The 24,379-nt window shown below is 37.0% G+C and overlaps 1 protein-coding gene across 5 annotated transcripts in view; it reads right to left on the reverse strand.

Annotated features, from left to right (window-relative positions):
• Positions 1 to 24,379, reverse strand: part of SMG1 (SMG1 nonsense mediated mRNA decay associated PI3K related kinase) — an 86,399-nt gene that overhangs the window by 29,809 nt on the left and 32,211 nt on the right. For all 5 annotated transcript variants that reach the window (XM_061473317.1, XM_061473318.1, XM_061473319.1 and 2 more), the window contains 22 exons: positions 23,292 to 23,447; positions 18,383 to 18,519; positions 16,130 to 16,188; positions 15,170 to 15,383; positions 14,260 to 14,385; positions 14,093 to 14,165; positions 13,347 to 13,444; positions 11,597 to 11,770; positions 10,356 to 10,580; positions 9,490 to 9,591; positions 8,792 to 9,061; positions 8,116 to 8,246; positions 7,236 to 7,397; positions 6,627 to 6,745; positions 5,792 to 5,879; positions 5,608 to 5,709; positions 4,247 to 4,387; positions 3,747 to 3,946; positions 3,256 to 3,452; positions 2,399 to 2,566; positions 1,408 to 1,562; positions 177 to 322 (listed from right to left, as the gene is read on the reverse strand). In XM_061473317.1, coding sequence (XP_061329301.1) covers positions 177 to 322; positions 1,408 to 1,562; positions 2,399 to 2,566; positions 3,256 to 3,452; positions 3,747 to 3,946; positions 4,247 to 4,387; positions 5,608 to 5,709; positions 5,792 to 5,879; positions 6,627 to 6,745; positions 7,236 to 7,397; positions 8,116 to 8,246; positions 8,792 to 9,061; positions 9,490 to 9,591; positions 10,356 to 10,580; positions 11,597 to 11,770; positions 13,347 to 13,444; positions 14,093 to 14,165; positions 14,260 to 14,385; positions 15,170 to 15,383; positions 16,130 to 16,188; positions 18,383 to 18,519; positions 23,292 to 23,447 — 3,243 coding nt within the window. The remainder of the gene's footprint in view (positions 1 to 176; positions 323 to 1,407; positions 1,563 to 2,398; positions 2,567 to 3,255; positions 3,453 to 3,746; positions 3,947 to 4,246; positions 4,388 to 5,607; positions 5,710 to 5,791; positions 5,880 to 6,626; positions 6,746 to 7,235; positions 7,398 to 8,115; positions 8,247 to 8,791; positions 9,062 to 9,489; positions 9,592 to 10,355; positions 10,581 to 11,596; positions 11,771 to 13,346; positions 13,445 to 14,092; positions 14,166 to 14,259; positions 14,386 to 15,169; positions 15,384 to 16,129; positions 16,189 to 18,382; positions 18,520 to 23,291; positions 23,448 to 24,379) is intronic.

Consider the following 24,379-nt stretch of genomic DNA (forward strand, 5'->3'; position numbering starts at 1 on the left):
TTCTATGGTTCTACGATTAAGTGACATTAAGTGGTTCAGTTAACTGTAAGCAGAAACAGGTTTTCAGATTTAAGAATTAGACACTATCATTACCATGGCTATATCACTGGATGTTCTTATTTTATGTATATACAGTTACAAAACTGTATTTCTCATAAAAAGAAAGGAATACTGACCATTCAAGGAATGCTTTGGACTGGCATTATTCACACTGTTTGAATTGGCCAACTTCAGAACAGTTTTGTCGAAGCCTGTTATGCAGCAATCCACTCCTGTCATGGAGCACAGGTGCTCCTGGTATTCCGCAGTTGCTTTTTCAAACCTTAAATGGTTTAATATTTTAGTCAGCATTTCACAGAATCTTTCCTTTTTTTGGTAAACAGACTATATCCTAAACATTCCTTTACCATCATACCCCAAAAGTTCACATCACCTTCAGCAAAAGAAGGGGATTAGCACTGAATACAAGTTTACCAGCTAAATCTTCAGTTATAGCAGAATATAAGAGGTTTTGTATTCAGGTTTTAATGACAACTTTAAACCAAGTACAGACTGAAGTAGGTAAATTAGTTTTATATTCTCTGTCAACTTTTACACGGATGAGCAAAGCTGAATAACGATTAACTACATACCATTTAATACACGATTGTATAACTGGGTCTAGGGCAACAATGCACACCTTTAACTTAACATTTCTGAGAAGCTTCCCACACATAATAAAGCTGCATATTATTTTAAGAAATCTTACAAAAATGAGAGAAATATAATTATAAATACAAAAACCTACTTTTTTTGTTTTATTTAGGGATTTTTACATGATAGGTAAATAATGCAAGGGGTCCCTTTTTCATTTCACACAAAAGAAAGGATGCATTCCTTTAAGGAGATGAAAACACGAAAATGAATGCATACCCTATCTGGAACATTGACCCACTTATTTGTATCTGCAGCCAAAGATTATACTTCAATAGACGTAGAAGCCACTTTTTCAAATCTGAATTAAAACTGCAAAGCATCTCCCTCAGAGTACCTCTCTCGGCAGACTGTGGCAGGTATCAGATCACAACATTGGTCAGAAACTTCATCAGAAAACATTTAAGTTAATATTTTGCAATGGAAAATTATACACAGTATGAAAATAGTACTGCTGTGTATGAAAAACTAAGGGAAAAACAGCTTAGGAACATCATTTATATTCAAATCCTAATTTAGTTAAAACTAAAAGTTAAAATACCTAGAAATGCTGGATGCACTGGGTATCTCTGAAAGACACAGTAACTAACTGAAAAAGAATTTAGATCAGTAGCATTCATTCACACCACAGTGTGAAAGATTCAGATGTAGAACTACATGTAAGAAGGAAAAAGTATCCAAGTTTGTAACATCCAGTTAACTGAGAAAACTTACCGCCCTTCTGCTTGCTGAGCTACAGAACTGATCCAGGCAAGACTCTTCCCAACTACAGCAGAAGACCAAACAGCAATACCCTGAATAGCTTCAGGACAATGAAGTTCACATAATGCTTCTACCAGCATCATAATTGTCACTTCCAATTCATTTCCCTAAAATCAAACCAAAAGCTTTATTCAGCAAATCTCATATAAAAGAAAAGTTATATACATAGTTAAGTACTTGGAAATGGTAAAGCAGCATTTCATCATACGCATCTACAAGTGAAATGCTCTGCATATCCATCCATCAAACTGCTTTCGGAATAGCAGGGGAGCTAAGGGAAGAGTCTATGCTGTGAATCCACAGCGTGAACGTCAACAGGTAGCTACCACTACATGATGGTCTATACCTATGTAAGTATGAGAATTCATAAAGAAGCAGGAAGTAGTAATTACCTATCAAACCTCTTTTGTTAAAATATTTAAGCAAATCAAGTAATGTACTGGAGAAACTATTCAGCCTTTTTAAGTAGGTTTAACCACTTTATCCACTCAACCCACTCTGCGCGTATCTGCTAGTTACTTATAGAGGAAGGATACCTTCACATCATATCCCCCTTCTGCTCATACACAGCTAAGGAAAGACACTACACTACTACAAGCTTTGGAAGGCCTCACACTAATACAACAGCATAAAGTTTAAGCAGAACCTGCTACTTAAGAAATTGTTAAACACAAATTGTGAGTGAACTACAGCCTTCATTTAAGTATAGTAATCCACCATATCCATACAGTGCATCCTAATCTCCAACATACATTATCACTTAACCACAAAAGTTTGTCAACACTGAAGTGTGAGTTTAAAAGGTGGCTTTAAATTACACAGTCTTCTACAGACCAGTTGGTTTAATAACTGTTGATTGCCTTATCTTAGTTCTTCTGGAATACCATGGGAATATTTTGCAACAGTTTACAAATTTTACAAACAAAGAGTTTGAAAAGAGTACCTGAGAGAGACTATTATTAGTTTTCATTTCTGTGAGTAAATCAAAGCCATGCCTGACAGTCACAGCAGGCTGGCCAGCCAGCAATCCAACTCTCATGATGGAAAGCCTAATCCGGGTTAGCCAGTCTTGGCATGTCTGACGATTAGTATAAAAGAAAGTCCTGATAACCTTTAAAGACAGAAAAGGTAAGGTTTACAATACCATTCTTCTGTGCGAATCCAAATAGTCACATTAATTACTTAGTATTTATAACAATCAAAGTCAGGACACGTGTCTCTTCTCCAGCTGAGTTTTCAACTGGGAGATCAAGAAAAGAGGTAAAATTCTGCATCATTAATCTTATTAATGCAGATAGTCTGAAATCATGTGTAGCATGCAACTGGCCAGGCTCAACAGCAAGTTAAAAATCTTGAAATGAACCAGCTATAATTATGTAATTACCAGGCATTGACATGGCAGTAATATAACAGCTTATTGCAACAGTGAAGAATGTTTTGCAGTAAGAACTACAGAAAAGGGTACGCTGGACATAAGTAATTATTATATACCTCAAAAAGCAATTTAAAGCCTCAAATAACTGTGTTACTTTAACAAGACTGTTAACAATCTGCAAGTAAGTGACTGCTACAAATTAGAGACTTGCTTTATTTGCATCACTATACAAGCTGGTAGTCCAGAAATAAATCCTGGTTTTCACATTTTCTCTAGGCATAAGCCAAAGCCAGATGAATTAAGAGTCTCAAACTTTGTTTGAGAAGTCCTGCTGAAGTTCCACACTAAGAACCAAACAAACCTAAAAAACACTGCTCATTCAGTAGACTGTTTCAAGTAACATCAGCACTGTGAGACAAACCAACCTTGGGTGGAGAGGTAAGGGCATTGGCACATCCTTCATAAGCATTGTACATCAATTTTTCCAAGTTCTCCAGATACTGTAGAAGGAGAACAAGCCTAAGCTGGTTGCTACTGTGTCCTTCGTCATTGTCTGCAGTAGTCCACTGGCTAACATCTTGGTCAGGGTTTAATGTGTGAGCAGCAAGACTCCTAATAATACCTACACATTTTACCAAAATATGGGGAAAAAAAGAGTTACCAAACAGTATTTTGTTTAAATATGTCAAGGCACAGCAATGCTATCTGAAAACCTCTCAGAAGTTTACAGTAATTATACAACCACTCTTCTGCCATTACATGTCTTGATGCCTTAGTCAAGAACATGCTAAAATCTAAAAATCAGTGAAAAGTAACATCATTGTGCTCCTGGCCTTGGACATGAAGCTCATCGCTGAGCAGCCTCACACACACACCAAAAAAAAGCCACAAAAGTAAACTATAGCTTTTATATTACCTTCAATTGTTTGAAATGTATCCTGGGCTCTACCCAGAGGAGTTCGTAACTTTGAAAGAACAGTAAACTGGGCTGCTTCCCAAACAGCCCATTGCCAAAGGACAGCATCAGTCTTCAACAGATTGCGAGGGATGGTTGGTTGATCTCTCTTATCTAGTCTTTGACAGCTATAGAATAATCTTTCTAACCAATTATCCTTCCTGAAAGAAAACATCAGTACATTAACAAAAGTTTACGTGGAAACAAGTTTATACTGCACGCACTTCAGCTCCCTATTGCTCTCCAACAAATCTCATAGGATTATTTCCAAGCAGCAACGTACATAGGCAAATACGCAAAAAGGTGTGTATTTAAAGATATTTATAAATACTTAAGAAGTATTTAAAAAAATGACTGAATGTAAAGCCATGTAATCTCTAAAATTCTAAAATAAATACAGCTTGAATTTGTTTACTATGATTTCAACATCCATGAATTTCTGTTTTAAAAGAAGTTCTTACCCAGTTCGGTGAGAGTTTCCATACAAAATAAAACTAATGACATCAGAGAAATCCTGTGGGTGGAATGTATTACTTGGAGCTTTACTCATATGACTTCTTAAAGCCAAAGAAATTTCTTGTATTTCTGTGTGGGTACGGTTACTGCAGGGACAAGGGGAAAAAAAACCAAACCACGCTGTCATGTACTAGAATAAAAAAGCTGTGCAAGAAGTTACACATGCACACATACATGTACATGCACAATGACTGGAAATAAGTATACTTTTTAGTATCAAGACAAGTGCTTTAAGAGTTCACGTCTTTGAGACAAACTGCAGGACACAATACTGGTAACATGGAACTTAAAAGCATTCATATTTCATAGAACCATAGAATAGTTAGGGTTGGAAAGGACCTTAAGATCATCCAGTTCCAAACCTCCTGCCATGGGCAGGGACACCTCACACTAAATCATACCACCCAAGGCCTCATCCAACCTGGCCTTGAACACCCCCAGGGATGGAGCATTCGCAACGTCCCTGGGCAACCTATTCCAGCGCCTCACCACCCTTACAGTAAAGAACTTCCTCCTTTCATTCAATCTAAACTTCCCCTGTTTAAGTTTTAACCTGTTACCCCTTGTCCTATCACTACAGTCCCTAATGAAGAGTTCTTCCCCAGCATCCTTATAAGCCCCCTTCAGATACTGGAAGGCTGCTATGAGGTCTTCAAGCAGCCTTTTCTTCTTCAGGCTGAACAGCTCCAACTTCCTCAGCCTGTCTTCATACAGGAGGTGCTCCAGTCCCCTGATCATCCTCATGGCCCTTCTTTGGACTTGTTCCAACAGTTCCATGTCCATTTTATGCTGAGGATGCCAGAACTGCACACAATACTCCAAGTGAGGTCTCACGAGAGCAGAGTAGAGGGGCAGGATCACCTCCTTCGCCCTGCTGGTCACGCTCCTTTTGATGCGGCCCAGGATACAGTTGGCTTTCTGGGCTGCGAGCGCACACTGAAGCCAGCTCATGTTCATTTTCTCATCGATCAACACCTCCAAGTCCTCCACAGGGCTGCTCTGAATCTCTTCTTTGCCCAACCTGTAGCTGTGCCTGGGATGGCTCCAACCCAGGTGTAGGACCTTGCACTTGGCATGGTTAAACTTAATTTCATATTTACTGCAAGAAGTGCTGTATCACACTTGTTAATTACTTTGTGTACTACCTACCACTCTTAAACCTGTAACACAGTAGAACAGATAGCAAGACACTTCATGCTTTTTGATTTTAAGACAGTATGATGACATTCAACTGGCATTATTTTTTAGAAATTGTCACTGAAGAACCCAACCATTCCCTATATTGAAGCTAATCTGAACAACTTACCTCAACACGACATCTAAAGGAATTGACTTCAGAAGTTTTCCAAAAGTCTGCCTTACACGAGCACCGCTATGTACTAGTTGAACACGACATACATCAACACACCTGCACCAATCAGAAAGAAAGAGGTGGTAACATTTCCAACAATGGCATAACTAAAGTAAAATACAGAATTCAGCACAAGTACCTTTGTAAAAGGTCATCTGGGAGGGAGGAAGACAGGGCATGGAGACTACTACATGCTTGAAGGCAAGTGTTCATATCTTCCAGAAGGGCTGAATTAAGGAGTTAAAAGGAAAAAAAGTTATTCTTGCTAGAATTAGATAGCTTCTGCATTATTCTGGTTGTGGTAGAACATCTAAAGATGTTTTAACAGCATACCTGGTAGGAGACACAGGCTTTATGCAATACTTTTCTATTGATTTCATTGACTGGTTTTACTATAACAAGTACATGTTTAATGACAAAAAGTCACTTGTGCTATGTGTTACTTGTAGGCCTTTCCTGGCAGCTGACAAATTAATCCTTCTACGGTTCATACATGGAGATTATACACAATCTATTTAAATAAACCCTAAGGTAGAGTTAGTAACTCCTGGCCTTGAAAAGTTACTGCTTTTGCTACTAGTATGCTACTAAAAGCATTAGTTCCCATATTTCCATTTCCAAGTTTTGAAATTCAGAACAGCACATCACATTATGGAATGGTTCTGCTGCTTTTGATAATATGAAATGCAATCTTATAAGTAAGATTTGGCACATCACTGACATTTTTGGTAAATCAATTTCACAATCATAAGTTTTAAGAGAAAAAAATTGTTTGCATAAGTAATAGGTAGAGATCCATTTGAGAAGAAATATAGTGTAAGTTTTTGTACAATACAAACTGAAAGCATCCCTAATGTAAATGAAACAAGTAGTTACAGCTATCAGTGGTATATGACAAGGTCGATTATGTACTTAATTATGCCATGTAGAAGACAGGTTAAAGTATGGTAAAGTAAAAATATAAGATATCTTACTGTTTGCTAAAAGTCCTTTACAAAACTTATGAAAAGATGGGAGAGAAAATAATGGTGCATATGTTTCCGATTTTTTCATCAGAACAGCCACTTCCAAAGCCCACGTCATAAGTAGTTTCCTTCAAAAAACAAAAGTATTAATCACTCCATACAGTTATAGAAAGATACCTTTCAATGTAACCTAAACTATGTCACTTTACAGATGAGTATTGTATCACTCATTTTTGAAACAAAAGGTTTCTTAACATTAAAAATGTCCCCAACTTTCACAGCATTTAGGTAATAGAAGATTATAACTATTGTAAAAGGGTACTTTCAGTGAGCAAAACCATTTCTGCAGTAAAGTCTGATAGCTCTGCTTTTATTGTATAGATATTATGATGGTTTCAATTTTTCTAGTCTTCACACATAATAATGAGCACCTACTTTTTCCACAGGTATTTTGTTATCAATTTTTTTTTTTTCCCAAGGTAAAAAGCCACGAACAAATGAAGCCCAAATACTTGAGTTAAAATTTATGCCAAGATGAAAATTATCCTGATTTCCAAATTAAGGCACTCTACTGTGAAGGGGAGCAAGACTCCTGATTAGTAAGAAAATTTTGATTACCTGGTGTCTTGAGTAAGGTTATCCTTCTTAAGCAGTAACCCCAAAAGGTTTAGTATGATTGAGAAATGCTTTTTTGTTGCTGTGGTTACAGTACTTATAACTGCTCCATCAAACAGAGAGGGAGAGGAAGAACTGAGGCTACTGGATATGAAATGGTCATGCCTGAAAAGGGAAGGAAAAACAGAATATAAACCTACTCCCAGATTAGGGATACTTCCTTACAGTACTGGGAGGAGGGAAGGAAACAACAACAAACACCCTCAAAACAAACAAAAAAATCCCAGCAACAGAAGTTAATGTACACCCACAGAGTAACCACATCATGTCAAAACCCAAATATTTTAATCACTGGCCTAAAAGAACAAAGCTACAATTTTACATCAGTCCATGCAGCCCAGTAACCCGGTTTTAACTCTGGCTGATACCAAACGCCTCGTGAAAGATCATTAAACCCAAGAAATGTACAGAGTAACAGTTAAATTACTTCCCTTACTTTGCCAACATTTGGTAGCAGTAAGGTTCAAAATGTGTTTTAATCTACTGTTTACATTTCATTCCCTCTCCTAGATCTCACAGTAAGCAAAATAGTAAATAATCTTTCCTTATTTACTTTCAGTAGAGTTCTCCCTCAGTTATCTCTATTCAAACACAAGACTTCTAATCTGCTTTTGAATAAAATGCCAAATTTTAAGCCAGGATATGCTTTCTTGGCTGAGATACAGACTCCCTGCAACTAATGAAAGTAAAAACTGATTAGGGAAGTTCAGACAAAAGCTTGACTGTAATAGCCTATTTAAATTAATCCCCCCAACAATATATTCTACTCAGACCAGTCCATCCTACTGCTCTTAAAATACTGGTGAATTATTGATCTTCATACCTGGAACAGTGTGAATATAACGTATAGAGTACTGCATACTGGACAGCAGGAAAATGAACTGCTATGTCACCATGAACAATCATCAGATTTTTACTCAGTAGTGCAAACACAGTCGGCGAAAGAGCCCACATCTATAAAACAATTGCAACATAAGCAAGAAACATAATAAATAGGATCTATTTTTAAACACAGTTTTTGTAACATTAATTATTGTGGTTTGCCTCTTCCCATGGGAAATAATTTAACTCTATTAATTTTCTGGCCTTTATTGTAACTATTTTCTTTCCCTTTTTTAAACACTGTTAAAAGCAGTTTGTTTTATTTGGAGAGACCTGAAATAAATATTTTCACATGGCTAATACTAGCAAAGGACCACTAAGGCTCCTTTCATCTGTCTTGGCTTTCAAAAAGACGTTACTATGACAATCAGACTCAACCCATTAACAACCCCAATAAGATGCTCTTCACTAAAAACTGTGTTTCATTATGCACCAGTTAGAGATATAATCCACACATTTTCGTTTCACCTAAGTTTTAATATTGGAAGCTTTTCTATGACTAAGCTAGGAAAAAAAACACCAATTATTTTAATTGTACATCTGTGCACTCATGGTGAAATACATTATGGTATATTTTAAGTAAAAAATGCACAAGATTTATCTGTAGTTTTACTCACCCCAATTAATGAGTTTTTAGCATTTCCAATAGTACTTAGAGCACTGAGGTCAAATATAACAACAAACTTTGCGTTATCCACATTGAGTATACGCTTCTTGAAAGAGTCATGCTGGATTTCAGAACAGGCCTCAGGAAGATGTAAACTATAGAGAAGACTATTTAGAGCACAGGTCATTTCTCCTAGAATCAACCTGTAAGCAGTCTCCAAAACAGGAATGTTCTTCAGGCTCAGTACGGCTTGGTACACAGCCTGGGCTGCTGCAACAACCTTGAGAATATAAAAGAAGTACACTAATAAGTGATAAGCATAAAATCCTAAAATATATTTATCACCAGTGTAGAATTTAAACTTATGCTTCTTTACCTATAAATAGCCTAATCTGATTTAGTTTTCTGTAATTAAACACTACTTACTTACAAAAACCTATTAATTACTTTCTGGATCATCCATATAACACACTGAGTATGAAAACCACATCAACTAAGGAATTATCTACCTGGTATGATGGCCAGCTTACCAATTCCTTATCAGACCTAAATGCCAAAACCAAGAACTACCTACATCTGCCTTTTCAAAAGTTTCACAGATATCTAGCTATGACAAAAAAAGATATTTTAAATTAAAGTTGAACAGCTTAATATATTCCAGGAAACACACAAAGGCTGTTGTAAAACACCGGTAGAAGTCACTCTTACCTCTTTCTCCCTATGATAACGAAGAACAAGCAGTCTAGACTCTGGTATAAATAATTTCTCTACAAATGATGAGGGTAGTTTTGTATTAATTTGTTCAACAATCTGGGAATAAAAATCAAAATTGTAAATATCTTTACCTGAATTAAATTAGAATAGATTATTAAAGACTAAATAAAATACCGCTTTTCTAGCTTGTATACACTACATCTAGGAAAAAAAAATGCTTCCCAGTAATGCAAGTATCTAATATTTGCTTTCCCAAATTCACATTTAAATTCACAGAGAATTAGTTCTAATTAATAGTTCTGAACATTAGTTCACAGAGAATTAGTTATTTTCAGGGTTTAATGGCACACCTGAGACAAAGTTGCTTTTTTAATTTAGATCCTTGTGGATTTAGGCGTTTGTGTCCTATACATTCAGAACTATGTTTTGAAGAAGTCTGATTTTCCAGGTCATGGCATAAGTAGATAAATAGAACATATCAAGCACTAAGATTCTGAAATTCATCAGGTGCTATTGTCAACTGCAGAGGCCAGAGAGTGCCACTGTTCAACAGTCAAGCCAGGCAAAAAAAAACCAAAACCATACAAAACCAACCCCCCCCCAAAACCCAACACAAAAATACAAAATGCTAACACTCAGGCTAAAACTACATGACAATTTATCAACAAGCCAAATGCATAAACAAGCTAGCAGCATAAGCTTTAGAGAAGAGATTACAAGCATTTAGAAGAGGAATTTCTTGTCTGTGGTCAGGAAGAGTTCTAAATATTTATCTAATACATACAAAAGAAAAGCAAAGTTGCTTAGAAAATAGTATTTTCCAATGCAAAACCCCCACAATAATAAAAACATGTACAAACCAGTGTCAACAGATTCAGGACTGAAATGATATAATCAGTGCCACAAGTCTGGCAATTTTCCATTTGATCTAATCCATACGTGATGACCATGTCACAGTGTATGGTCATGCTTGGATCTAGGCTGCCAAGTAAAACACCAACACACTCATTGGCAGCAGTAAGTACGGCTTCAGAAAAGAACACTTGGTTTGCTGCAGTCACGCATCTCATTACTCTGTATAGAACCTGGAAAATTAAAAGCATACCTAAATTAAGATCCATTAAAAAGAGACAAAGGCTGCATGCTATTTGATTATATTCACATCTATCTGATATCCTGTCCCATAACCTAATCTGCAGCTTGGTAAATTCTGTCAATACAATATTCTGAATAATGCATCATGGCACTACACTTCAGAAGTATAAGGCAAAACAAACCTTCAATTGTCTGGTTTCCTACTCAGTTAAAGACCTGAAAAGACCTAGAAAAACTAAATTAATTATTCAGAATTCTGTTCAGTTGCAGCTGATGTCAACAGAACTCCTCGTGTAAAAGACAGACTAGTTTTCTTTTGTCACAAGAATCCCCTGCAGATTAAGAGACAAGTTACATAACTCTTCTGGCTTTAATTGGGAAATCCACACATTTACTTACCCGAGACTCTGCAAAGGTGTAAGTTCCTGTTGTGCAGCACAGCAGCAAGAAGAATTTGACTGCAAATATTTTTACTTTTTTTTTCTTATTTTATTTTCTCTCATTTAACATCCATCCCTCTACAGTTTCTGTTACAGAAGTATAGCTGCTACTTAGCACATTATATAATATTTATTCCAAGTTTACACCACCCTATACTTCACAACAGGAGGACGTTGCTATCAGATTTGATAGATACAGTTTCAGTATGGACAAGACGCCTATGTTTTATAAAGTCAAACTCATAACATGAATTCAGCTTTTATAGCATCAGAGCAATCTGAATAAAGGTAACATGGTTACAAAGACATAACAAAAGCATAAACCTAGCTATGTGAAGTTAAAATGCCTAAAAAAAGTTAGTTTCTGCTATATACTACTCCCACGTACCACTACCACAATCTATACCTCAATATTTAATAAAAATACATCTGCTCAAAGCTGACCATATACATATTCACATACGAGTCACAAAACCTAAACAAACTCGACAGTGAATAACATCATTGTATGGTGATAAATCATGTCAGCAACAAAGAAAAACCGAAGGAAAATCTTGAATTCTTACATCTGTTACATATGCTTCCGTAATTGGTGGTCCTCTAATTGGGCTGAAGCGCTCCCCAATACTCCTCACCACAGTACTGAAAACCCGAAGAAGTGCAGCCAGTTTAGGTAGAGATACTGAAGGAGGAGGAATATCTTCATCTACCGATTCCCCAGAAGCCACATGGCTGAGGTCCTACAGCACAGAAGTTTTCTATTTCAGTACACATCATTAACAGTTATAATACACATATAAAAGATCAAAATATAAGACTGAAAATATTTTATCTATTTTCCAGGCATATTATAGATACATTTATCCAGTATCTCTAACTTTATATATATATGGAGATGGGATAGAGTCACACAATGACACTGAGCAAGCCACAGAGCAGTAATGAGATGCTGCTCATTAGTTTACCCACTGAAATGGAGTGCTCAGGCTATACCTTGTAAATTAAAGCACAGACTCATGATGCTTCTGGCCCCTAGAACATGATCATTCATACTGCTGCACGTACAGCTGTCTGCACACTTTCACCACTCTGTCAAACAATTTCCATCCACAAACTGGAGTGAAAACATTCGAGTGGCCATTCCCATGACACTGTTTACATGTAGCTACCTTGATCTGGAGATCATGAGTTTACTGGCAGGCTACTTCATGCCAGCTGGCATCAGTGCTTGGGAACATTCCAGACGTACTGATCTCATTAGTATAGACATAGCCTTGGTCTACCCCAGTGTGAGGTAAACACACACATGGAGGAAACACCTCCTCCATGATTTAAGTTAATATGTGTTATCTTAAAACTCTTCCGTGACTAAGAATACACATGATGTCCAGTTCAGCAGACCAGTTGATAAGTAGCGACTTACTGCCCTGACTAATCACTTTCAACTCTCTGCCTACAGTCACACGCAGGTTTCTGTGTGCCTGACAATGCCAAAGAGGTCTGTGAATCTTAACTCAAGCTGTACCATCAGAAGCCTTATGTATATATAAGTACATTAATAATATCAAATCATTTATTCTACCTTGAATGAAACAGATTAAGCTGGAAGTAAAATTTCACCTATAGGAATGGCATGCTAACACATATAATACAGCATGATGTAGTTAGAAGCATATATACATATGAGCACCTTAAGAAAAAAGCAACGCTCCTCCCTAAAATCCAAAACTCTTCCTTTAATGCCAGCGTCACATAAACTTTACACTCCTGTTACCTAAGCAAAGGTTACAAAGTCAAAACAAAGTATGTTAAATCAATATACTGTAGTTTTCTATCAGATCCTGCCTCATTATTTCCTGCACAGTATAATTTGTTACTTTAGTAAAAAGACAAACTTACCATTAACCTCCAGAAGCATTAAATATCCCTCTCCCCCCCAGTAGTCACTACCTCTGAAAAACTCCGACGCTGGACAATTAGAGAAAACACCAAGGAAAGACTGGGAAATGTCTTTACTGCAGATATTTAAAAATGAAGGCATTCCTACTTGGTTGTTTTTATTTTTATTATATCATCCTATTCTCAACAAACAATGGCTGAAATCCTGGCTATGATCCTATGTAAGCATTTCATGAGGATTTGTGTACAATTGTTATTGTACATGCCTTAAGTATACTCTGTAATTTGATCCTCTTTTCCCCAGGAAAACCATGTAATTTTATTTTCTACACATGTGATACATCCATCAGACTCACAGTTACAGATTAGGAAATCTGCAATAGTTCACTCTGGTATATACCATAAAGTCTTGCTTACCTCAGCATAAGCTTCCATATCTTCCAAAAACTGACCCAAGAGTGTGGTGGAAAAAGTAAGATCAGCCACCCAAAAGGGCTCCAAACTCTGCAGCCATCCTGTATAAAAAAAAACAGGGCAATTAAAATAGCAGAACAAGGTAACATGAAAACTAAATATTGCTGAGGTAAAAGCTGCTAAGGTAAGAGAAGGTCATCTGCATCAAAATGTTAACATGCAGTTTTTAAAATAAATTTTATTTCCCTCATTCATCCCTTTGACAAATTCATTTTGAGGTTCAGCCCTACCCCACAGCAGTTAAACATTAATGATGGAATGTAGGGCTGTGGTAAGGAAACAGACTTGCTGTGAACAGCTCCAAGACAACTGCTCTAGCTATAGGAAGAAGCTTCCCAACTTCTTAAATGCCAGTGCAGTATCTATCACAAAGATTTTCTAGAAGTACATAGGAGAAAATATATTCTTCCACAGAGAATATGTTAAGATCCATAAACTTATTTACAACTGTTAAAAAGTTAATAACGCTTAACTTTAGCCCGAATAAAGCATCCCATTTTTCCAGCTATAGCATAAAATGGCAAACGCAATTATAATAAAAAATTAGGAACAAAATCTCTTGTTACGTAGCCAGAAACTCATTTTGGTTTTATGTTAACTTCTATGTCAGTAGGATCAGACTCATGTAAGTAAACCCATATCATCTGCAAGCCAGAGTGTACTACATTAGTGACTCCTTGGCCACTTACCAGACACCTGTTGTGTCAAGGAAGGTTTCTGAGTGTGATCTATATGCCACCCAACCAGTATGTCCACTGTGTCCTAGAAAGCAATTTTTAAGGAAGATTAATAACCCAATTTGCTGCACCAACATTTCCATGTGAGAAAGAAGATACAGAGTAAGAAGTAAACTTACCCTAAAATTGGTGCTGAAAATGTGTGGGTAGCATCGGGACACCAAAAGGATGCACTTGACACATTTGCACAGTAACTCTGGTGTATCCACATTTTCTAGAATAGACTGCAGGCTGGTCATTACAAGCTAAAAAGTAAAGCAAAGCCAATAGACATTTCACTTCCTTAAAACGACGTGTGAAAAAGTTACAGTGTTAGACACAGATTTATTCAGTGTTGAACACTTTTTAGTGAATTATTTCAACTCATCAGAAACATTGTAATACTCTTTCTGAAGGAAGGAAAAATGTAAAAAGCATAACATATACTGCATGAAAATAATAAAGTGGCCATTTGCTTGAAATGCAGCAGACCCAGGTTCTCGTGCTAGGGACACAGACCAACCAGTTAAGTTCCTGCTTCTCCTGCTGAAGCTTTTTGGCTCTGTAAAGTAGTTATTAAATTGGAGCACAGACCTGGACCTAGCTGTTCTACATACAAAATTACAGACCCTAGAACTAGAACCAGGGGACCAGATTTGTCTGCACATATCCTACTCCCTCTCAGATCTGAACACAATTCAAGTTAGAAATTGTAAATAAGAGGTAGTACAAAGCAATTATCTGGCTGGGGTTTGTGCACCATTCTACCCAAATTCTCTTTTTGGTTTCAACAAGACTCTTCCTCTTAAATCTGCAATATATACCAAAAACTTGCATCAAAATATATGTTGTCTACGAAGACCAGACATTCCTTTCTAATGTTATCAGAACCAAAGAATTCCATGCAGTCAGAAAGTTCCCTCCCAGCTGTAATTATATTTACGCATTATGTCAACACAGCCTTACTTATCACTCATTCCAATTAAAAAGTTAATTCAAGCCTTGCACTGGAAAAACCATTAATAATCCTGTTTTAACTTGTAGTCTTACCTGCATTAAAGATGAAAAGGCTTTCTTTTCTCCTACAGTCTCTAGTGCTTTGTAGGTTGCACACAAATAAAGAAGTTTAACTTCATCTTTTGTGGATGAGCTGAATTTGCTAAAAATCCATTTAAAGATCTTCTCTGCCTCATAGCTCAGAGAAGCACAAAGAAGTCCAAGACAGCAAGCTCCTTCCTGTCTCAGTTCTTGCAGCAATTTGCTACTGTATTTTGGGCAAGAAAACACAAGTGAAATCTCCAGACATGACAGCAGAATAAACAATGAACAAATTAGAACATTTCTAAAGCAGAAAAATACATGCATGAATGAAGCTACTTCTCTCCTACCTAATGGCAGCAGCAATGAAGCTAAAATAAAAATTAATAATCTGAAAAATCCTGTCAAATAATTATTTCTATGAAATGAAGCAACTTGAATAAAAATATGCAATGAATAGGCTAGTCTACTTCAAACACACTATCCAAAGAGGAAAACTCTTAACACACAGATGGCTTTGGGTAGTAACCATGAACACCAAAAAGCTCCCCCCAACACCTGAGCTCCCTCTACATATCCTTTTAGTTGCATATAAATCAATTAGATCAGGTTGTAAAAAACTGAAATTCAATTTGCCAGCTAGACAACCACAGCAGCATACTACTACACCCACGTGACTAAACATAGCTGAGACAGACTTTATATTACCTACAACCTAAAAGCCACAGGTGTGCATTCAAATTCTCTCGTGTTACGTATACTCTAGACAGTCTAACAGTATTGCTGATATGCCTAAGGGAGTCTTAACTCTCCTGCAGTTCTGTCCTGTTACTGCAACGTCACATCCACGCAAAATTACTGAATGAATTTCTTTCAACCTTTCTTCCTTCCATTCTATTTCTACATTGAAATCCAAACCTAACACTGTCATTATTTTTCCCTTTTCAGAAAAGCCTTGTTTCTCCAGCTTACCTTTCATTGAGTACATCATGAATGGCAGTCAGGATATTATCCAGTTGTTTAACTAGTACCTACAAGATACATAAAAGCCATAAGCATAATAATGGCACAGTAACTTCTGCAAACTAGATACTCTTTACAACCATGTTAGTGTTTGCTAATAGAATGCTATTATGCTTCCCATGGCCATTGCAGACTAGGATGAACTATATTAAGCAATACTGCAATATTATCCTACATGTTATATTTTATATTTATTCACAGTAGCCACAAAAATACACTGGCAGCCTGCTATCAGGGTTTGCTCTATGTTTAGTTCTTCCTGATAACATTACATCACAAATGTAAAACTCACGATACAGCTCATCAGTAGCATCTATTGAAGACCTAGTCTCCTATACTAATAGCCAGTTGAGTCAGCTAAATATTTAATTCATCAGATAATACTATCTGAAGTAGTAACATCTCTCCTGAGGCAAACCTGAATTTCAGAGAAATGGATTATTATTTAGGGGGATGAACCATTATTGATGAACCAGTGCTTCTCAGAAAACATAACCAGAAATACTTGTTTTCCTAACATGCAGTAAAAAAAAACCTCTCCACATTAGTGAGTTGAGTTGCAAAATAATACATTAGCTGCAACTGTTTAAGATAGTAAGAACAAACCTTCTTGACGAGTTAATAAAAAAGTTTGTTCTTTTTTCTTCAGCAAGATAACATCTATTGTGTTAAAGATTCATATCTAGTTTTTGTTGCTAAGTTTTGAGCAAAATCACTCTTTTGCAGGGGGTAGGAGGCACAGGTTGGAAAGAAGTCCACATGCTTAGGCCCCTCAGAACTCACAAGGAGGTTTTAAAAATGTGCCTGGTATCCACAAAAGAGACATGAGAAGTACCTATACGATTTAGAAGCTGGAGCACAATGCCATTACATGACAATGCCACTGGCTAGTGACTAAATTCACTTCGTTGAACACACATTTCAACCCTGAGAATGAAGCTACACTTTATAGTGTCAAGAACTGCAGGAGCTACTCCTATTTTATACTGCTATTATAGTCCATTATAGTTTTAGGCTTGACATGATGGCTATTACTTGGCATCTGATCTTATTCTCATTACCAAACTGGAAGAAGTTTAAAGAAAAATTTCTCAGTGACAGGCTTCTAGCATTCTGACCATTAACAAAGATTGTCAACACTGAGTTACAACATACTGGAATTACTATTCTAATACCTGAGATACCAATAAACCTAAATAAAATGCAGTTATAAAAGGAAAAATGGGGAACACATTTACTCCATAGTACTAACTTGTACTTGTGCTAACAAGGATTTTGCTGCAGAGGAAAGCTGAAGTATTAGCTAGGCTTGCACATGGTCTGCTTATGCTTAGGTGCACGGAATATAAAAGTCTCGGTATTTGACTATCATGCCTTTTGAAAAAGAGCACAATTAACACTAGTTAATCAACATATAATGACAGAATGAACCAACTTCTATAAATATGGATAGACACATTATCCACAACTGAAAAATCACAGCACTGTCAGTAAATGAGTGGCAGGATATTAAACCATCACTTCCTGCCTTTTCAATGCTTGGAGAATTCCTAAGCTCTCCAAAACAGTGGGGGTAAAAAGTGTCAGACAAAATAAATACTTTATTTAAGTAGTGTAAAAACATATATCCACAGCAGGATACTCTCCCCCACCCAACCCTTAAGAAACACTTGAGGGTATTAGTTCAACAACCCATTTAAAAAAAAAAACAAAGATGTAATGAAAACAAAGACTCATTTTGTTCTCTCCCATAAAAGGGAGTCCACATACAAAGGTGTTCAGCTAGAAAGCTGAATAACTAAGATGAGCTATTCACAAGACTATTTAAATATCTGCATATTTTTAAATTAAAATACAGAAACAGTTCTTGAACAAGACAACACATTTTATTAGTTTTCTATTTCCTTGCTGAAGGATCTAGAGGATATATTGCTAAGACCAGCCAAAAAACCCCACATGCATACCATATTTATTCCTACAGCTCATGCATTCAGTAATCTGCTTTAGGGCAATATGTCGTACGTAATCAAGCAAAAAAAAAAAATCTCCTCAATGCCAGAAAAAGGACATGCAATCCAGGAACATGCTTTGTTATGGAAGGAAATTCTTTGTATAAAATATTCCTCACAAACATATCCCAGTACATAGATTTCTTAAAACGATAGCTTTATAAAACAAGTGCTATGCAAGCGTAGAAGTTACCAGTTTGTTTTCTGGTTGCTGAATGAATTCTTTCAGTTGCTTTACAGTAGCCAGTCTTCGGTCTCTGTCGTCTTCCCGAGTAATCCTCCGAAGAAGATTTGACAGTCGAGACTCGTCAGAATAAGACAACGATCGCTCTGAAAAAGAAAAGGCATCTATTTCTTTTGTCTGCAGCACTTGATCAGTAAGATCTGTATTATCTGAAATATGTATTTGTGCATTTGAAAAGCCGTAATAGGAGAAAAAAAGGCAAAAAAGATAAAACCTGGTTTATTTTAAAGCTAATACAAGGAAAATTAAATGTAAAATCTAATTTACCTATCTAAATGTTTAATTTCTTCCAGTGGACTCTCCAGTACCTGGGCAGAACTCATCCAGAACTAAGCAGAACTATTTTACTTCTACACAAACCCCTGGATTTAGTTCCCTTAGGTACCAATTACAATGAATTCATACGAATAATTCATTTCCCTAATCTGCAAAAAGGAAAAAAGTTTCTGTTGGAAGTTTAACATTAGATGTTCCATGATGATTAAAATTAGAGGATTCATGGGAACACGATGAGATTTTCTTAGTCACCATGACTCTTATACGAACACTCAAGACAACTACAGACAGTTCTTTCCTCTAGTATGTTACACATCAATCTTATGCTGGGATAAAGCCATAAAGGCAACCTGCTTATAATGGGAAGGTTATAATGCAAAAACACTGACAGAAGATGATGTCTGCCAGCCTGGATGTTTGCCAGCCCAAGAACCTGGCCTGGGAACGTGAAGCATCCTTGAAGGGCAGCTGGGTACCGAGGAACCCGAGACATCCCAACATACCCTGAATAAGGACAAACCCAGAAACAGCAACAACTTACTGTCTGGAGACATGAAAAATAGACTGCAATGGTGGAAGACACCCTTGGAAAGCAACAGTTATTGGCTACTCAAATGGGAAAAAACAGACTGAGAAAGCAAATACTGGTCTCAGAACACAGCACCATCTATTGCCTGCTTCCAGGTGAAAAACAGCAGTTAGCAAAAGCTACTGGTGCTCCAGGTGGTTGTGCCCTACACCCCCTTATGTCTCCAACAGGATAAAAATAACTCGCTTTCTACCCAAAATGAAGCTTCTCTCCAAAAGCTTCCCCTGCAAAGATTTCACTACACAAGATCTCCCAGACAGACCAGACCCTCACTGGGAATGCCTGACTCCAGGCTGATGCAGATCATTTTGAAGTGAGACTTTGCCACCAATTTGCCCCACTCCTGGAAAGTGCTGTACCAGTAAGGCTCTGAAAAGTATGCATAGGTGTGCATACAAACAATTAGTTGTAAGCATATACTTCCTTTACTAGTGGTCATTTGTAGTAATTCGCAATGAAGAAACTTAAGAAACAAAAACCTTTGTGTCCTTGTATGTTACAGAATCCTGTGAATCCACACACAGACCAGTAACTCTTATAGGTCATGACACCTTCTACAGAAGAGCATATCTACTGTATTACAGTAATGAAGAACATTCTCAAACTTATTTCCATGTCTTTATTTTTTAAAAGAGGGTATGAGTAAAATAGGTTTGATAATCTGTTTCTTGCCAGGCATCAGTTTAAGCAATTAGTTTTGAAGACATCTGACATCCCAAAGAACAAGGCAGGCTTAGCAAACATTAAAATAGCAGTAAATCTGAAGGATCAAATCTACATTTTGTTCCTAGCTAACACAACTACACAAGACATGCTGAAATGTTACATGACAGGTATTAAGAGCACTTCTTTTAAGATGCTATTGATTTTACAGGAGACTAAGGCATACGTATCCATTTAGGAAGAATAAAGCTTCTTTATGGGGAAACCACAGTCTTAAGTAGTGGACAAAAAGCCACGTGTCTGGTGAGAAACATACAAGGAATCATGATCAGCAAAGATACCTTCTGAAGCAAGTATCTGACATCTTCTAGAGTGATGGTGCCAGACTAATGCCTACAATCCCTGATACATGATCACTTGCATCTAAAGATCTCCTTTTATTTCTGCCCAGAGCTGAGCTAGAAGGTGTAGTCCAAGGCTTGCCTGCCAATGGTCAATACATAGCAAAGCTCCAGAAAGATGGACCTGGTGCAGTTACCCGCCCAGAATATTTGGCGAGCCCTGAAAAAGCACTGCCACAAAGAATGCAGCCTGTGCGGGGCTGTACCATAGCTACCATTCTCCATAAAACCTGGGCAGCAGCAGATCACCAGACCAGGAAAAACATTCTTTTTTGAAAGTTCTAATGAACAGTTCAGAAACAAAACATATGCAAATAAAAATGGAAGTTCTTTTAAAGCTTGGTTACAATGGAAATTAATACAGACTACAGCAGACAAAATAAAAAGTCCAATTGCTATTCATGAATAATTCCATGTGAAAACTCTTCTGCTAGGCAAGTACTATGTTCTACACTACTGAATGTATTTTGAACGCTTAAGCTGATCCAAATCTACACAAACTTACTTCACTGTTAGACTGTCTCTATATGAAGCTTCTCAAAACAGCAATCTGAATCTGTCCTTAAATAATTCAATGTATTTGCCACAACATATACTCCTTTCCAAGACAACAGATGCGCCTCACAAGGAAGAGAAAAATCTATTCTACAATATTCCTACAGCTGCACTCTGCCAACACTAACAGTGACCTGAAATGCACAGTATGCATCACTTGTGTCACTTCCAGTTTGCACTGATCTCTGCCACTCAGCAAGCACATGGGAAGCTACACTGGCACAGTAGGGTTAGGTCACTACATACTGCTCCTGAAGGGCAAACCAGGATGCAGTGGTTTGGAAAACACTGAAAAATGGTTTTACTAAATAACTTTTAATAAGGGTATTCTAGATCTTTGTAAGGTGCCTAATTATTCTACCCTCCCATCCCTAATAATGTTGACTCTTCAGTGTTAGATGAAAAGTCAACAACAAATAAAAGCCTTGAATTCATTAAATCCGTAACTTGCAACTTTTTACTGTTGTCTTTTCAGATTTATCTTTTTGTTTGTAATCTCTTCAGGAAAAGCTGTAATTTATTTTGAAATACGGTTGTGCTGTTCTACACACAAATAAATCCTGAAACCAGGACCGTGTAAATAAAGCTACCACTACCAAGGCTACTGGTATGAAACACACAATTAACTGCTGCTAGAACAAGACATACTGTTCAAAGCTCTCTACTAAAAGCAGCATCCAGTTAATATCTGATGAACATTGGCATTACTCCCTAAAAGAGTAAATGTTAGCTGTCTGTTGAGCCATAATCATAACCTAAAAATAAAAGAATAAGCTAACCAAGAACACAACTGATGTTATACTGAAATCAAAACACTAGCCAATAAACACCTGTTTAACTTCCATTTGTGAAATATCAGCAAGGTCTCAGCCACGTGCTAACTTAAAGACAGCCATTATAAAAATTGCTCAAAGCTCACACCAAACAAAACAAATACAAAACATTCTGTTGTAACATAATCCCACTGGATTTTGAGGACAATATGAAAAATAAAAATGGCTTGCCAAAACCGACAATTACAAACACAACCCAGTTAAAAAGGAGAAACTCCTGAAAAACCAACAGCCAGACAGAGGACACAACACATACAGCAACACAGAAGTCACAGGCAGCAGCTTCAATCATCTGAAATTATAGTTCTTAACATTTTAAGGCTTAAAAAGGTGCTCTCATACATAGCAGAACAGTTTCTGCCGCTATTAATAGTAAATTCATGCACAAGCCACTACCAGAAATATTATTTACACATAATTCTCTATTAGACAATTCTCTATTTCTTCTATGTAGACATAATTCAAGGTGCTACAAGGACTGAATAATTTTTATATCAAGATGCCACAATGGGATTACAAAGTCTTGAGTTTAACCCATTCCAAGGATCGGGCTTTTGCAACAGTCATGTCACCACTTGCACCTCAGTTCTTCTACCTGCAAAGCACACTCACTCTTCACTTGTATCTTCTGAAATATAAATTCCTGAGATGAAACACCATGTCTGTATATGTTTATAACTTGCATGGATGGCATAAAGCAGTCACAGTTTTTGTCAGTGGCTCAACTACCACTTATACTAAATGATGCAATAAATGACAGTGTTTAGTCATAACTAAGTTTCTATTTTAATTCAAAAGCCCTCAGAAAAACTTTTGCTTTTTAAAAAAAAGCTATAAATTAAACCCAAATAGTGGATAAAGTGAAGCTTTCTTTCTCAAAAACGTGCCCAGCATTCTTGAAACTCCAGATTTCCTCTCATTACAACTCAAGACCTTGCCCACATTCTTATGATGCCTCCAGTTCCTTCCTGGCCTCTAATACGCAGCCGAGCAAGAGGGAGCATGAATTGTGGCTGGTTCAGGAGTGCACATCTACTGACTAATCAGCTGGTATGATGTGATGACTAGTTGACCTGCAGGCCAGGGAGAACAGATAACTGTTGAGCTCACCACTGCAGGTTTTCCCACACTAGGGACTTGTTAATTAACAAGTTTTTACTCAGGCATTGATTTTCAACAAATCTAAGAGTACCTTCTCCTTCCTGAAGCCTTTGATCTCTTTGCCAAATTTGGCAAACCTGTATAAGGGTTCAAAAGCTACTTAAACAAAACTGAAAGATTGACAGCATAAGCTATACAGTCGAGAGATCTGCCTAATGTATGAAGGAAGCTGCAATGCAGGAACAGTAAATACAAGATGACAGTTTCTATCAATATCATATCATGTATCACAAAAAATAAAATCCATATAGACTGCCTAATCATAGAATCATAGAATAGTTAGGGTTGGAAAGGACCTTAAGATCATCTAGTTCTTCTTTTCAGAACAAGATATGTTGCCAAAAGAGATCCTTCTTTCCAGAAAATTGTGGTATCCTTACCCTGTGATTTCCTCATGTCTTTTGTGGCTAAAGCACGATTCCCATGCGGAACACTGGTAAAATCAGGATTGGTCACATTGTTAACTCTCAGCTCTTGCCCCAACGACTTCCGACCATAAGTATTTTCCCCAGATCCTCCATTGACACTGTAGCCACCTGTGGAAAAAAACAAGAGGAGGTTAAAACAGGCAATCAGACCATATATTTAGTAGTATGAGTTATTCAATTCATATGCAAATTAGCAGCTCTAGCTTCTACCACCTTCTTCACTCTCACATGCAAAAAACGTTTTTGTTATGCCCTGTAAGGTTCCAGGTCAGATACTCAGAATCTATCAGTCTTTTTTTGAAGCATATGAAAAAATCTCTATTGCAATAAAGTTTAACATTGATCTTTTTGCATTTGGGCTTTTCTTATTATTACTTCTGACCCTGTGTTTTACAGGGCCCTTCTTGTCAAACTCTGTGATTATGCAGAATAATTTTTTACTCAGTTTTTGTTATAAATCCACCACACAGGCTCAGTAAAATGGTCAAAAAAAAAAAGGAAAAAGCTTTTAAGAAAAAACACAGATCATTTTCTGTACAGATTGAACAACTCTCCCTAAACATACAACAGTCAGTATTTTCACACACTAATACTTTAATTAAACTCAACCCTACATTCTCCCACTTGAAATACACACAGTATATCTTTGGTAACTATAAAACACAGCAATATAAGTGTCATTCTGAGCAATTCAATTATTTTTACAACTAGATCCACAAGATTTTATATGCTTAAATGTTGAAACCAAAGATTTTTCCAGTCTGCCACACCACTGTGAGGACCGGTTCTTCCTGTGCAGTACTGTGGAGAAGTGAAACTGTCCCGAGCCTGCCCAATACCTCACTCAATGTACTACAGATCACTTTTGAGTCAGCTGTGCAGGCAAGCTTTCTAAACTGCCTCCCTGCCTGACACAGGGAAGAAAATCAACTGGTAAAATTCAACCCAGAACAACAAAAGATATGCAAGGCTTCTTTCAGAAAAGGTATATCCACAGTTCCACCTGCATCAGTTTATAAAGGAAAGCCTGGGGAAAAGGA

Source organism: Pezoporus flaviventris, unplaced genomic scaffold (assembly GCF_033815535.1).
Source record: "Pezoporus flaviventris isolate CSIRO_AGI_PZ_B2104156 unplaced genomic scaffold, CSIRO_AGI_Pfla_v1 ptg000078l, whole genome shotgun sequence".
NCBI classification, from domain to species: Eukaryota; Metazoa; Chordata; class Aves; order Psittaciformes; family Psittacidae; genus Pezoporus; species Pezoporus flaviventris.